At 51.3% G+C, this 14044-nt stretch overlaps 1 protein-coding gene across 1 annotated transcript in view; it reads right to left on the reverse strand.

Moving 5' to 3' along the window:
* ABTB3 (ankyrin repeat and BTB domain containing 3) overlaps positions 1–14044 on the reverse strand; it is a 287580-nt gene that overhangs the window by 86680 nt on the left and 186856 nt on the right. Inside the window, exon 3 of the mRNA XM_062202964.1 lies at positions 7144–7348. Coding sequence (XP_062058948.1) covers positions 7144–7348 — 205 coding nt within the window. The remainder of the gene's footprint in view (positions 1–7143; positions 7349–14044) is intronic.

Genomic DNA, 14044 nt, shown 5'->3' on the forward strand with positions numbered 1-14044 from the left:
TCCTCAAAATGGCCCCATGAAGTAGGAATCACCTGGGCCATCGTCTGCCGCCTCCCAGGAGGCAACCCAGCAAGAAGCTAGGGTGGAGGCCAAGGAGCTGGGACTTGAACTGGCATTCTGATACGCGATGCAGGCGCCCTAGGTGGCAGCTTGACCAGCTGTGCCACAACGCCTGGCCCTGGAGCACCTATGTTTTAAACCCACTTCTGTTCAGTTCTGCAAGCATTTATTGAGCACTTACTATATGCTACGCCCTGAGCTAGGCCCTCATTGCTTTGTGCAGTCTGATGTGGTAGGGAAGGGCTTCTGAAGGAGGTGATGTTTTAAGAGGAACCCTAAAGTAGCCCCAGGTGATGATGCAAAAGGGAGAGAAACCTCCAAGTAGTGGGCAAAGGATGTTCAAAGGCACTGAGGCACTGCCTTGCCAGTCCTTACAGCAAAACAACCTCATGAACACAAGCACACAGCAGTGCTTAACTCCAATGGTTCCAGTTCTAGTCCTCCACCTTCTGCTGTGTGACCTTGGGCAAGTGATTCAACTCCAGTTAGGTTAATACACCTGGAGTTCACTTTACCTCATGCAAACTACTCTAATGTTTTAAATGCAACTCTAGCCCATTTTTTAGAAATGGAGGTTACAACCCGCAGTTGGAGTCTGCAAATGTTCTCTGGAAAGGATCAAAGACTATTTTGAGCTTTGTGGACCTTAAAGCCTCTGTCATGACAAATCAAGTCTGGCACAGAGCAAACGCAGCCATTGATCACATGTAAACAAATGAGTGTGCTCCAATAAAACTTTATGCATAAAAACAGCCCATGGGCCAGACCGGGCTTGCTGGGGGCACTGTGCGTTCATCTCTGCACCACTTTGATTTATTGGTCCACTCATGGGCTGTAACCTACAGTCTGAAACATATTGGGATTAAAACAGTTTTCACCTGGGCCAGATGACAACCAGTCACAGCAATGCTCAAGTTATAGGTGCGTCATTTTTTTAAGACAATTATTTACAATGCACCATGCTTTTTTTTTTTTTTTTTTTGCTTTGAAACTGTTTAAACAGTGGTTGAGATTGCAGGCCAGCCCTGCAGAAACCAGGTCTGCCAGTGGTCTGCTCTCTCCCAGCACATCCCCATTCACCCTCCAACACTGAATTCCTCCAGACCCCCTGGCCCTGGGTGGGGCCTTTTAGTGGACGGCACAGGGGCCAGCCTTGCTCCAGCCCTCTGGGAGAAAAGAGGCAGCATTCTTCCTCCGAACCCCTGCTTGGATGCCCGGGGGGGCGGGGGGCATCCAGGAGTCCGGATGCTGGAGCAGCATTGTGGTCTTCAATCATGGTGGATTAGCCGATCGGTTATGACTTTTCTGGCTATTGATGGTCAAAAATACTGAACATCTCTGTGGTCTGCCTTTCGAGTCAACAAACTAAATCCATTTTGAGAAATTTTTTAAAAAGGTGTGGGCTATTTGGCCAAGCAGTTAAGACATTGCCAATTTGCGATGTCCACTCCCATACTGGAGAGCCTGGATCTGAGCCCTGGTTCTGCTCCTGATTCCAGCTCCCTGATAATGTACACCCTGGGGAGCAGCAGGTGATGGCCCAAGTGGCTGGGTTCTCGCCACCCACATGGGAGACCTGGATTGAGGGGCAGATCCTGGCTGCAGCCTGATCCAGCCCTAGCTGTTGCAGGCATCTGCAGAGTTAGTGAGTGGGAGGTCTCGTCTCTTTGCCTTTCAAATAAATAAAGTGCGGAACAGTACAAATGACACACTTGTAAATGGGCAGATCGTGTTGGATCTTTGCCAACTTTCTCAGTGCCTAGAACTGCTGATGACATCACTGTGCTAGGAGAATGTCCCGTATCAAGGGTCCATGGTTCCGCAAGGTCAACATTTCCCTTCCCAGATCCCCTCGCTAGGGTGCAGACGTGATTGTAGAAGCAAGAGCTGACAGTGGGTGGTAGGAGGAGCGGATGAAGGTAGAGCCAGAGAGATTCCGATTTCAGAGACAGGGGAACAGAGGTTCTTCTGGGAGTGTCCAATGGCCAGCGTCAGTGGTGTGAGGTTGTTTGTGTGCCAGCACTGGTGGCTTTGAGATCTCTGCTGAGCAGCTGGGGGATGGCCTTGGGCACTCACCTGTGTACCCTGGAAACCTGGCTCTCTGGGTCTCAGTGGCCACCACAAGTCCTCTTAAGCTCTATGAAGCATTTAGACTCTTGGGACTACCACTGGCCACGCTTGGCCCAGCAGATCAGCACCTGAAATCACTTCCATCAGAATGCTGGCACCAGTCTGGCCAGCCATGCAGGGGCTATCTTCTGCCCAGGTGACACTCATGTCCAAGGACACGAGACCCACTGGGGGCGCTGTGGGAGCCTCCCTGGTTGATAACCCACACAATTCCTTGTAACAACTCTATAGAAATGGCTTCCAAGGTCCCTGGGAAGGACACAGCCAGTGAATTTAGGGAGCCTCAAGCTTGAGACCTCTGTCAAGTATCTCTGGTAGGGCCAGCCAGATATGATTCAACCAATGTGGGATCGTTCTGACCATAAGAAAAGTTGCCTAGTAACATAGTAGACACTGACTTTTTAAAATCAGGTTTCCAAGACAACGAATTTAAGAAAATTAACCCAAGGTCAAATCTCATGGAGGGAGGGTGAGGATTTGTTAACCTTCTGTCCCCACTGGGCCTCCCAGAGGTCTTCTCTCTGCTTTAAGCAGTAGGTTCAACTTCTGCCACTAAGTCTCCTGCTTGTATCAAGGGCACCTTGGCTCACCTGTGTTCCAATATACATTCTATAGTGGAAAAAAACCAGAGCGAGTTCTACCTCGCAGGCTGGGTGTTTTGCAATGCTCTGGGTGTGTTCATGGGAATACTTGAAATGTGAATCTCCCCTGTCACATAGGTCACAGATGGAAATATGGCCAGAAGTGATGTGCTGGACGCTGTTATGGTAGAATGAGTATCATGGAAGGTGTATCCAGGTGCCGGGGACTTCTGTTTGCCTTATTAACTCTATTTCTTCCAGTGTAAATTCTTCCATTTGTTATGCTTTTGCTTGGCTTTCTTTCGAGAGTTAGTGATTGGGGTTGAGACTGTGCTGGCAGTGGGCTCCACTTGTTTGGACAACCTGTTCCCAAAGGGGTAAGGGCTGCCCCTGCCTGGGTTCAGACTGCTTGGTTTCACAAGTGCAGAACCAACTAATTGTCTCAGCTTCTGAGTGACTGCCTGCTGTTTTCCTGGGCTTCAGCAGTTACCGAGGCAACAAAACACTCCTAGGTACCCTATGATGTTTTCACCTTGGGATAACCAACTATTGAAATCAGCCATGGCCAAAGCCATCTGGGGGTCACTGATATTTCCAGCACTGACAGAGGGGAGGTGAATCCCAGTGGCCTACTCTCAGAAGGGAGGAGTTCACCTTTACCATTACTATTTGGAAAATAAATATCATAGAGTCACACATCTCACAACATTTGTCTTGAGTTTTTTCGTAAATAAAAATATTGGAGAGACCTGAAAGATTTTAGAAGCTCAAGAAATAGTAGCCAAGGTTCTGGGAAAAGTTAAGACTAACAGAATTTCACATTAGCACTGAGCATCTTCAAACTCCCACATTGAACAAAGAAACAAATCAGGAACTTGCACAGCTGTGCCCACATGGAACAGTCAAATGTTCAGAGATGTTCAGAGGCACAAAAATTCTGCTTTTCGGTCAACTAATGTGTCCCAGGCTCTCTGCTGCACCCAGACGAAAACAAACAACAGGCAGCCCTTGCTCTATGAGAGTTTAGAGTTCAGTGGGGAACCATGGGAGCATCAAGGCCCTACTTGGCTTTGCCAGGAGATGGGTAAGGGGTTAAAGAGGTACTATGTAATTTGGCAGGGGGAGATCGGGGTATAGAGGTGGAGGGGATGGGGACAGAGATTCAAATTAGAGTGCTAACTCCCACTGGAAATCCTTGTGTGTGAGTTTTGGTACGGAGCTGGTGTAAACACTTGGCTGAAAACAGTTAGAGGCCCTCTGTCTTGTGCAGTTCCTCTGTGAGTGTTTTCAGATGCTAGACACCAAAGCACAGACCTTCAGAGAGCAGGAAGAGACAGCTACTTTAATGGAAAGCGTCACATGCAAGCTTCTTCTTTTTTTTTGACAGGCAGAGTGGATAGTGAGAGAGAGAGAGACAGAGAGAAAGGTCTTCCTTTTTGCTGTTGGTTCACCCTCCAATGGCCGCTGCGGCCGGCGCATCTCGCTGATCCGAAGCCTGGTCTCCCATGTGGGTGCAGGGCCCAAGGACTTGGGCCATCCTCCACTGTACTCCCGGGCCACAGCAGAGAGCTGGCCTGGAAGAGGGGCAACCGGGATAGAATCCGGTGCCCCAGCTGGGACAAGAACCCAGTGTGCCGGCACCGCAAGGCGGAGGATTAGCCTGTTAAGCCACGGCGCTGGCCACACGCAAGCTTCTATAGGGATGATGACAACAGCTTTACAGAGCAAGAACAACCAAAGATGTACAATATCAGCTACTGCTTGGAGGTGGGGGTGCCCCCTGTGCCACGCATGGCTGTGTGTGTCTTAGCTACGATACCTAATCCACTGCTTGGCCCAGTTCCCTAAGGATGGTCTTGCTCTCACTTTATAGATGACAAAGAGGCTCAAAGAAGTGAAATAACGCGTTCAAGTGCTCAGAACCACAAGAAGCTGAGCTGGGACTGACATCTGAAGATCTGACTCCCTAATCCACATGCGTGCCAGAGGACCAAAGCAAACAGGACTGGGGAAAAAAAAAAAAAAAAACGTTCAGTTCTGCTTCGTGCTTTGTGCTGACACTTGAAAATTCAACCAAGGAGAAGTGAAGGAGATAAACAGCTCCCACAGATCCTGGGACATGTTCTCTTGGTTTTCCTTTGAAGAAGCCCTCTTTAAAACTTGTTCCAGAAGGTTTGGAATCTTTAGCGGGTCTCCTCAGACTACACTCTGAATCCAGAAATGGGATTCAAGAAGGGAAGGTGGAGTCTGCATATCGGAAAGTGTAAGAGGAGCCACAGAGCTGTGTCGGTGGGCCAGGGAGGATGTCACGCCACGGCATTTATGTTCCAGCAGCTTCAGCCTGATGGCTGTGGGCAGGATGGAGCTGGTCAGGGGATCAGGAAGCCTCGCATGTAGGGAGGCCATTCAAAAATCACCTGCAGCAACCAAAGCAGGAGGGAGGGGCTTCTCAGCCACAGGAGTAGCAGCAGCCTTGGGAGAAAGGGACAGAGTCAAGACAGAGGCCTCAGACGTGGCACTCACTGAGGGGATGTGCTGGCTAGGTGGATGCAGGAGGGGCAAGGGACACCTGGTTAACTGACAAGGGTGACTAGGTCGACGGCGGTGCCACGTTTAGAGACTGGAGAGACCCGAGGAACAGCAGACTTGGGAAGAAAGACGATGAAGTTAGTTTTGGGGTGGTTGTGAGCACTGAAGGTAGAAATGTTCCCCAGGCAGCTGAAGTGATTGATTTGTTCAGGATTTCGTTCTACAAATATCTATGGACTTCGGTCAGCAGTGTACCAGATGTTGAGTTTGGCATTAGCTGTGGTTGGAGGGGTGTTCAAAGAGACATGTTCTCTGCCCCCATGGAGCAGGCAGTCAATAAACCAACACAGGAATATATTGGCAAAGACCAACTATGGAGCGTGTTCTGCAGAGAGCAAGGTGCTATGAGAAGAAACAGCTTGAGAGTGAGATGGGTCCATGGGAACCAGAAGGGAGGAGAAGGTTCTGGGGCACAGAGGAGGCAGCGTCTGGCCAGAGATGGAGTCCATGTGCGTGGAGATGGAAATTCTCACAGGTCAAGGCCAGTGGTTTCCATTCTCTCAACCCTTAAGGCTCGCACACAGAGAAAGCAATGTTTGGGTGTTTCTGACAGTTGCTTCTTTGCCCAGGGACCCTGGGCATTTTACCACCTCTCCAAGAGGGGTAGGTTTGCACCTGAAACTATGCATAGGGTGTGGATGATGGAAGACCTGAGCAATCTCTTGACAGGTTACTCCAGACTTGAATGAAACACTGATACTAACTGGGGATTCTTAAAAAAAAAACAAACAAAAAACAAGGCAACCTCTAGTCTTGCCATGCTCCATTTTCTTCCCTTAACTGAGGGCCAACAGTCTATCCTGGCAGAAAAAAAAAAAAAGCTTTTCAAAAGCCATTTGGAACCAAGAAATAGACAGGAAAACTATATGGAGCCCAAGATGGGAAATACGTGGCCATGTGCAAATAATATTGACGGCAACAGTCATCAAAGCCAACATTTGCTGTGTACTTACCTTGTGCTGGGCACCATGCAATTTATCTAGCTTTCAAACAGCCCTAGGATGGATTTACTCTCTGTACTGCTATTTTGCAAGATAAGAAATGGAGGCACAGAGAAGTGAAGGCGCTTTCTCTAGCCCTCCTGGGTTTGTAGGAGACCCTGGATTTGAACCCAGGAAATCTGGGTCCCAGGGCCTGTTCTGTGCACCACATCTACACTACTTACTGCAACTAAGGCCCGTGTGGAGGAGGGCCCAATGTGAGAGATGCTGGGGGGGTGATGGGTGGATGCATGGAGAGGGGAGAGGATGCCTCCAGGCTTCGTCCAGCTCTGGTTTATCACAGGGGAGGTTGAGGCACGGGGAAGAGGAGGGGCAGACCTGGGCCGCAGCAGAAGCCAGGTCTTCCCAGGACCTTCCCACTCCTTCATTCCCACAAGGGTTCTGCTACCTCTGCTGCCTGCCCCGCCACCTGCCCACCTGCGAGGCCCACTTCTGGCCAGGTCAATGCTTCTGGCCCTCGTCAGGAGCCACGGGGCAACCAGGACAAAGAGATGAAGGCAAGACCCACCTAGCGAGGTGCCAGCCCCATGCTGCCTTCACAGGGAAGCCACCCCACAAAGCAGGGCTCTTTCCCACTCTGGGGTCTGCAGGCCCCCTCATCCGACCCAGGCCATTTTTTCCTGAACTGGACCTGCCCTATGCAAACCCACTTCAGAGACCGCACCTGAGCCCAAGATATCCCCTCCCTGCCCCACGCCGGGGGCTGCACCCACCCACCACAAGGCTGTGTTGGTCGGAGGGGAGGGCCTCTCCCTGGCCGCCCAAGGCAAGGTAGGTCTTACCTTTCCACCTGGAGGTTGACTTTGGAAGGCTCCACGTTGGGGTTCTCCCATTCCATTTGCGGGCAGTGCATGAAATAGCAAAGGGTGTACAGGGCCTCGGGCTCCCAGTAGAGCGAGCCCTGCTTGTGGTGCAGCGGGGTGCCGTTGCCATGGTGCTTGGCATTGAGGGGCTGCAGGTGATGCATCGCGCGGGACACCAGGTCACCTGTGGACAGAAGGGAGCATTCAGACCTTCCGGGCAGGCGACACGTGCAGGAAGCTGGGCCTAAGGTCTCTGCAGAGACTCCGATCCCTGGGGTCCATGCCACTGAGGAGGGCCCTGGGACCGCCAGCTGCCGCATCAGGCACACAGGAAAGCACCCACTCATTGACCACGCGATGGTGGCAGCGTTCCCTTTGAACAACAGCTCATGCTCATTACCAGCCGGGCAGCAGGAATCTTTACCAATCCATACACCCACTTTACAGGTAGGAGAACAGAGGCCCGGAGAGGTTTCACTACTTCTCAAAGTCACACAGTCACAAGCAGCAGAGGCAGGACTTTTTTTTTTTTTTTTAAACATTATGTATCTGTTTGCAGAGAAAGAGAGAGACAGAGAGACAGAGAGACAGAGAGACAGAGAGAGAGAGAGAGAGAGAGAAACAGACAAAGAGGCCTATCTGTTGGTTCACTCTCCAAATACTCAGGAGCCAGAAATTCCATCCAGGTCTCCCAGGTGGGTGTCGGAGACCCCAATACTTGAGCCATCACCTGCTGCCTCCCAGGGTGCTCATTAGCAGGGAGCTGGAATTGGGAGCGGAGCTGGGACTCAAACCCAGACCCTCTGACTCGGGGTGTGCACAGCCCAAGGGGCATCTTGACTGTTGCACTGGACCTCCCTCCTCCCCCCCACCCCGAGCCAGGATCTGAACCCAAGGATTCTAGCTCGGGAACCCACACATTCCACTCTGCTGCTTGAGGCCAGGGGCTCTGCCTGTCTTCTCAGCCTTAGCCATCCCTGGAAAGTTCTTGTCTTTCTACAGCTCTCCCAGAAGGAAACGAGGCTTCTCCTTCCTCAGACTAAACCCGCACGCTCCCAGGCCACCTGTGCAGGGAGGATCTGCCTGTGGGAAACCTGGCTGGGCCTGGGATCCCCAGCTTCCCGGGCTGGGCTGATGTTTCCCAAAGCGGATTCTTCGTGTGCCGCCTTCTTGAGTGTAGCCTGATCCAAGCACCACCTGGACTCTCACCTCATTGTAAATGGGCTCATTTTGTTCCGTGTAAGCACTTCTGTCTATGAAGGACACATCCTGGCATCTTCATAAGTGGAAACTCAGTACCACTCCCCACACATACAACATCACTGTAAAAGTCCACGTGGTGGTTCTGCTTCCTTCTATTACAAACACCACGTGTTAGAGGGCTGTTGGGGCTTATATCACACGAGGCCTTTCTTCTAAAGTAATTAGGATTAAAATGGCTTTAAAAGAATTGCTGTATAATCAATGTCGTTTAACACCAGAGTACTTTAACACGTTCATGGAAAATGGAATCCAGAGATAAGTTTATTTTTGGCATAAAAAAATTTGAAATCCACATTTAGTTTTTTTTCCAAAGACATTTTTATTAACTTTTTCAAGACCTGTGGCCTGCATGGATGTCAACATTTTTTTGCATCAAAATAAACGGATGTTCTCAAGAAATACCATTTTCCATGAAGCTTTTGAAGGGCCCTCGTGTCCTGTGTACGTCCCACTCCAGAGCAGCCCACGGACAGTGGAGTGTGTGGCACGCTCAGCAAGACACCAGTTGAAGGCACCTGTGATGGTTAAATTGTCTGTGTTAACTTGGCCACGCTACGGCACCCACTAGTGCAGTCAAACGCCAGCCTCGATGTTGCCAGGGAGGTGTTTTCCTAAGCTGCAATGAAGCTTAGAGCAGTAGGCACTGAGTAAGTCAGATTACCTCCGGGCTGCGTGTGGATCTTTCCCGATGAGTAAAAGCCTCAAGAGGTAAGAGCGTGCTACCCGCAGAGGAAGGAATTCTGCCTCCGCGCCGCACCATCGCCGCTTTCTAGAATTTCCACCCACTGGCCTGCCTTCCGATGTTGGACTTCTCCCCATCTCCCGTGCCTCCCTGTCCTGCAGACACCAGACTTCCGGAGTCCTTCGCACCTGGACACGTGGACCTGTGTTCCAAGCCCAAGGAAGTGAGGCAAAGGGAGAGGCAGGAGTTTCTCCCATGAGGGCTTAAGGCCCACCTCCTAGGTTCCCGATTCCGGTCGGCCGGAGGCACCATGACCAAGGTCGATGACTGCCGAGAGAGCTGTTTGCGTCCTTGAGGGAGGAGGTGACCCTGAGCTGAGGTCCACAGAGCAGTGCCTCCGAGGAGAGCTGTAAGGAGCATGGGAGTTTCTCAGGTGCCTGGGTCCTAGGGCCCCGTCGGGACAGCCCCGAGAGCACACCGCAGTGAACTCAGCCCCGGGGGGCAGCAGGTGCACGGGCTGAGGTCAGGCGGCCGCTTGACTGAAGTAAAGGCCGCTCCGCGGGGCGGGCGTGGCTTCTGGGCATTCCCTGGAAAGACGGACGTGTACATCAGAGGGCTGATAAAGGAAGCTCTGGCCCCAGCAGTGGCGCAGGCTCCAGCCACGTGGCTGGGGGCCCACACAGAACTCAAGGGCAGGATCTGGGACACCCTCGCCCGCTTGCCTTTCTGCCTTCTGCCGTGGGAGGACCCAGCAACAAGCAGAGGAGCAGCCTCCACAACCCCAACCCTGCTGCCACGTTGGTCTTGGATTCCAGCCCTCGTAAATGACCTGTTCTCACGTATATTGTTACCAAAACAGGACAGAGGTTCCCCTCTTCCTGGCTGCATCTCTACCCAGCTCACAGCCTTTCTCTTCTCCCTCCATTTCCGGCAGCAAAGAAATGTAACCCCCAAGATGGGAAGAAAAAAAGGAGGGAAGGAGACACTGGGGATCTGCAGGTGGAAGCTGTGGGGGGCGGGGAGGGGGCGCCCTCGGTGAGGCCCCCGCTGCAGCCGGTTGGGAAATCCGCAGAAGCCAGCCTGGTGTCTGTCATCAGCCTTCCTGCCCTGCCCCTGGCAGAGCTGAGATGGCCTTGTCCCAAAAGCCAGGGAAGGAAGAAGGGCTGGGGCAGCTCAGCTCTGGGGTTGTGGGGTGTGGGCTGTGGCTATGGGGGATATCAGCAAACAGGAGGGTACTTCAACGGGAGTGTAGACAACTGGAGTTAAAAGGCTGGATTAGGCTGGCACGTGGCACAGGGGGTAAGCTGCTGTTTGCCACGCCCACTTCCTCTATCAGAGCGCCGGTTCAAGTTCTGGCTTCTCCCTGCAAATGCACCTGGAAGGCAGTGGATGAGGACCCAAGTGCTGCCACCCACGTTGGAGGCCAGGGTGCAGGTAGCCAATAGGCTTCTGACTTCAGCCTGGGCCAGCCCTGGCTATTGCAGCAGGTGGAAGATGGATTTCTCTCTCTCCCTCTGCCTTTCAAATAAATAAATCTTAAAAGAACAACAACAACAACAACCTGCTGGATGAGTTGTGCAGAGGGCTGGATTGGGCGCCGAGAGGGTGGCCAGACCTGAGGTGGCCTTGGCTGACCTTGCCCCCAGGGAGGAGCAGCTGGAAGGACATGTGGCCACAGTCACTGCCCCAGCTCAGTGCTCCTGGTCCTCCAGGGAGAACGGCGCCCTGCAGGAGCCCCGGAGTGGGCCGGGAGGGTGGAGGGGAAGTGGGGAAAGGCTTCTGCTGGGAAGATGGGAGCCCCCATGTCTCACCAGCAGGCTGGCCTATGGCCGCCGGAGGCAGCGGGGACAGCTGGAGTGGGAAGCGGGTCCCGACTGATCCTGAGTGTCTGCCCAGGACTCCTCTCGGAGGTACCCAGCAGTGGGAGACTGCTATTGTCACGGTCACCATCACGGTCATCATCACGGTCATCATCAACAGTACCAGCTGCCAATCACAGAGCGCCCACACTGAGCCGTTTCTGGCTGTCTCATCCAGGGGGCTGCTGCTGGCATTTGGTGAATGGAGGTTAGAGACTGCCAAACACTCTATAATGCACAGGACAGACCCTACAACTAAGAATTTGGTCCAAAAAGTCATAGTTCATGCTAGAGGTTAAGGACCCCTGTTTTCCAGGCAAGAAAAATGAGGTTACAGAGTGAGCAAGTGGCAGGGAAGATTCCGACCCTGGATCCGTCTGCCTCCAATGCCTGGGTCCCTCACCCCAGTTATCCGAGCCCTTCTTTCAAAGGCAGCCCAGGGCAGTCTTGGCCTAAGCACTCTCCCTCTTGCAATTTCGCAGGGTGTAGCAGAGGTATTAACACCTATGCCTCACTCCTGATTCAATAATTCCATTTCTGGGACCCTGTCCGAATGTACGATTCAAAATGCAGGCAATACTCACGCACCAGGATTGGCACCCAAACCTTTATAGAATCCCAAAATTGGCCAAACAAACGTTCAAAAATAAAGAGCAGGGTTAAACAAACTCTTGGACATCCACAGGATGAAACAATAAACTTAGCTGTCATTAAAAATGTTGACACGGAACGGCAATCTCACGAAAAAGAATCCTCACGTTCAAAGGCTAAGTGGGAAAAAAGTGAAAGGCAAAATGGCGCACGGGCATCCGGATTCTGTTATTAAAAACTTCGCACTAAGTAAATACCAGGAAAAAGAAAAACAGCCAAAGCACTGACCACGATTGCTCCGCCTCGTGAGCTTATGGGTGACGTTCCAGTCCAACTTTCTTGTAGTTTCTGGACTTGGATGTGCAGCCTGTGCTCCTTTTTCTATTAGCAGAATAATCAGCTTACTAAAGTGGTATTCGCCTTCCTGCATTTCTCCTTTAGGGTCAGGCTGCACACACTTAGCCTTCCATTCGGCTCTCTCAAAGCTTCCATTAAACAGTTCAAAACAAGACAAACCAAAAGACAGGGAGAAGAGGAAAGGGTTGGTGTTTGGGGCCCTACCTCAGCCCTTCACTTCCCCAAGGTGCTGCAAAGCCTGCTGGGTGGGGAGTGCTTCTCACCACCACCTGGGCTCACCCTGTATTTGCAAATTCCCTGCTTTACTCTCACTGTTTTCTCATCTTGGATGCACTCTCCAATGACTGAAGGAAGACCGTCAGACCTTTAGACTGTGACCCGATGCCACACCTCCCACAGAGCCCTCCAGGATGCCACTAGCTCCAGTGAGATGCAACCTTCCCCCTGCTCTCTGCTGGCTGTGGACCCACAACACTTGCTAATTAAGTCTAACTTGTTCCTTGTCGATTTTGTTGCATTTCATGGCTAATTGTCCACACATATCTGCTTCTCCTACAGAGCCTCCGGGGCAGAGAATGAGCCTCCCTCCTTATCCTCTTCCAGGGGGCAGTGTTGCTCTTGGGACTTAGACTGCCTGGGACCGAACCGCCAAGCTGCCGTGAACCCGCTGCATGCGGGTGAGTTACTAACCTCTCTGCACGTGGAGATGACCCAATGCACTTGTGTGGATTACATGCAGAGCACATATAAAGTACCTACCCTTGGTTTCTTCACCTGAAAAAATGGGGATAATGATAGCACTCAACTATTACATGAGGAGGTGCATATAAATACTTGAAGTGATTGGAATAGGGTCTGGTACATCTAAGGGATTAAGGGGCATTGAATATGGTTGTTCTCGTATAACCATCATCATCATTACCATAATTTCCATCATCACCATCACCACAATCGCCACCATCGTCATTCATCACCATTGTCTCCATTATCATCACCATCATCACCATCACCACCACCAGCATTATCATCATTGCCATCATAACCACCACCACCACCACTACCATCATCATTGCCATCATCACCATCACCACTACCACCACCATCATCACTATTACCATCACCACCACCATTACCACCATCATTGCCATCATCACCATCACCACCACCATCAACACCATCATCACTATCACCATCACCACCACCACTACCACCATCATTGCCATCATCACCATCACCACCACCACTACCACCATCATTGCCATCATCACCATCACCACCACCAGCATTACCATCATTGCCATCATCACCATCACCACCACCAGCATTATCATCATTGTCATCATCACCACCACCACCACCAACACCATCATCACCATCATTGCCATCATCACCATCACCACCACCATCATCACTATCATTGTCATCATCACCATCATCACCATCACCACCATCACATCACCATCATCACTATCACCACCACCATCATTGCCATCATCTCTGTCACCATCACCACCATCATTGTCATCATCACTATCACCATCACCACCATCACTATCATCACCATCATTGTCATCAACACCAACACGACCATCAGCTCACTCCCTTGATCAGAGGCCCCAAGGATGTCTCTGAGGAGGGCTGACCATGGGAGATAGAACTCCATGTCAGATCCTGGTCTCTATGTATTATCTGTTGTTCCCCCATCTGCCCTAAACACCAAATCCACTGTTACTCATTGCCTCAGGTTTGGCCAGCTACACGTCGGTCCTAGGAGCCTACCTGAGATTCACTTCACTAATAGCCCTGCTCCCAAGTGTCAGCCGTTTGGGACTCACTGTCACGATGTTGCTCATATGTGTGCATGGCTGGTACAACTTATTTACTTAATACTTTTCTTTAAATTGGCTCCTTTCAAACCAATAAATTCATTTTAAAAGGAAATTCTGTGCTGGTGCCATAAGTGGAAAACCAATATTTCTCATACTCATAAAAAATACATAGCAGTTAAAATTACAAAGTGTTTTGTGCACCCCCTGCCATCATCCTACGCCACCCATTGGGAAATGCTGCACTAAGACCGACCTGGATCAGGCTTGCCTGTGCAGCCCCCAGGAAGCTGGCGCTCCTG

This window comes from Lepus europaeus, chromosome 10, assembly GCF_033115175.1.
Source record: "Lepus europaeus isolate LE1 chromosome 10, mLepTim1.pri, whole genome shotgun sequence".
In the NCBI taxonomy this organism is placed as follows: Eukaryota; Metazoa; Chordata; class Mammalia; order Lagomorpha; family Leporidae; genus Lepus; species Lepus europaeus.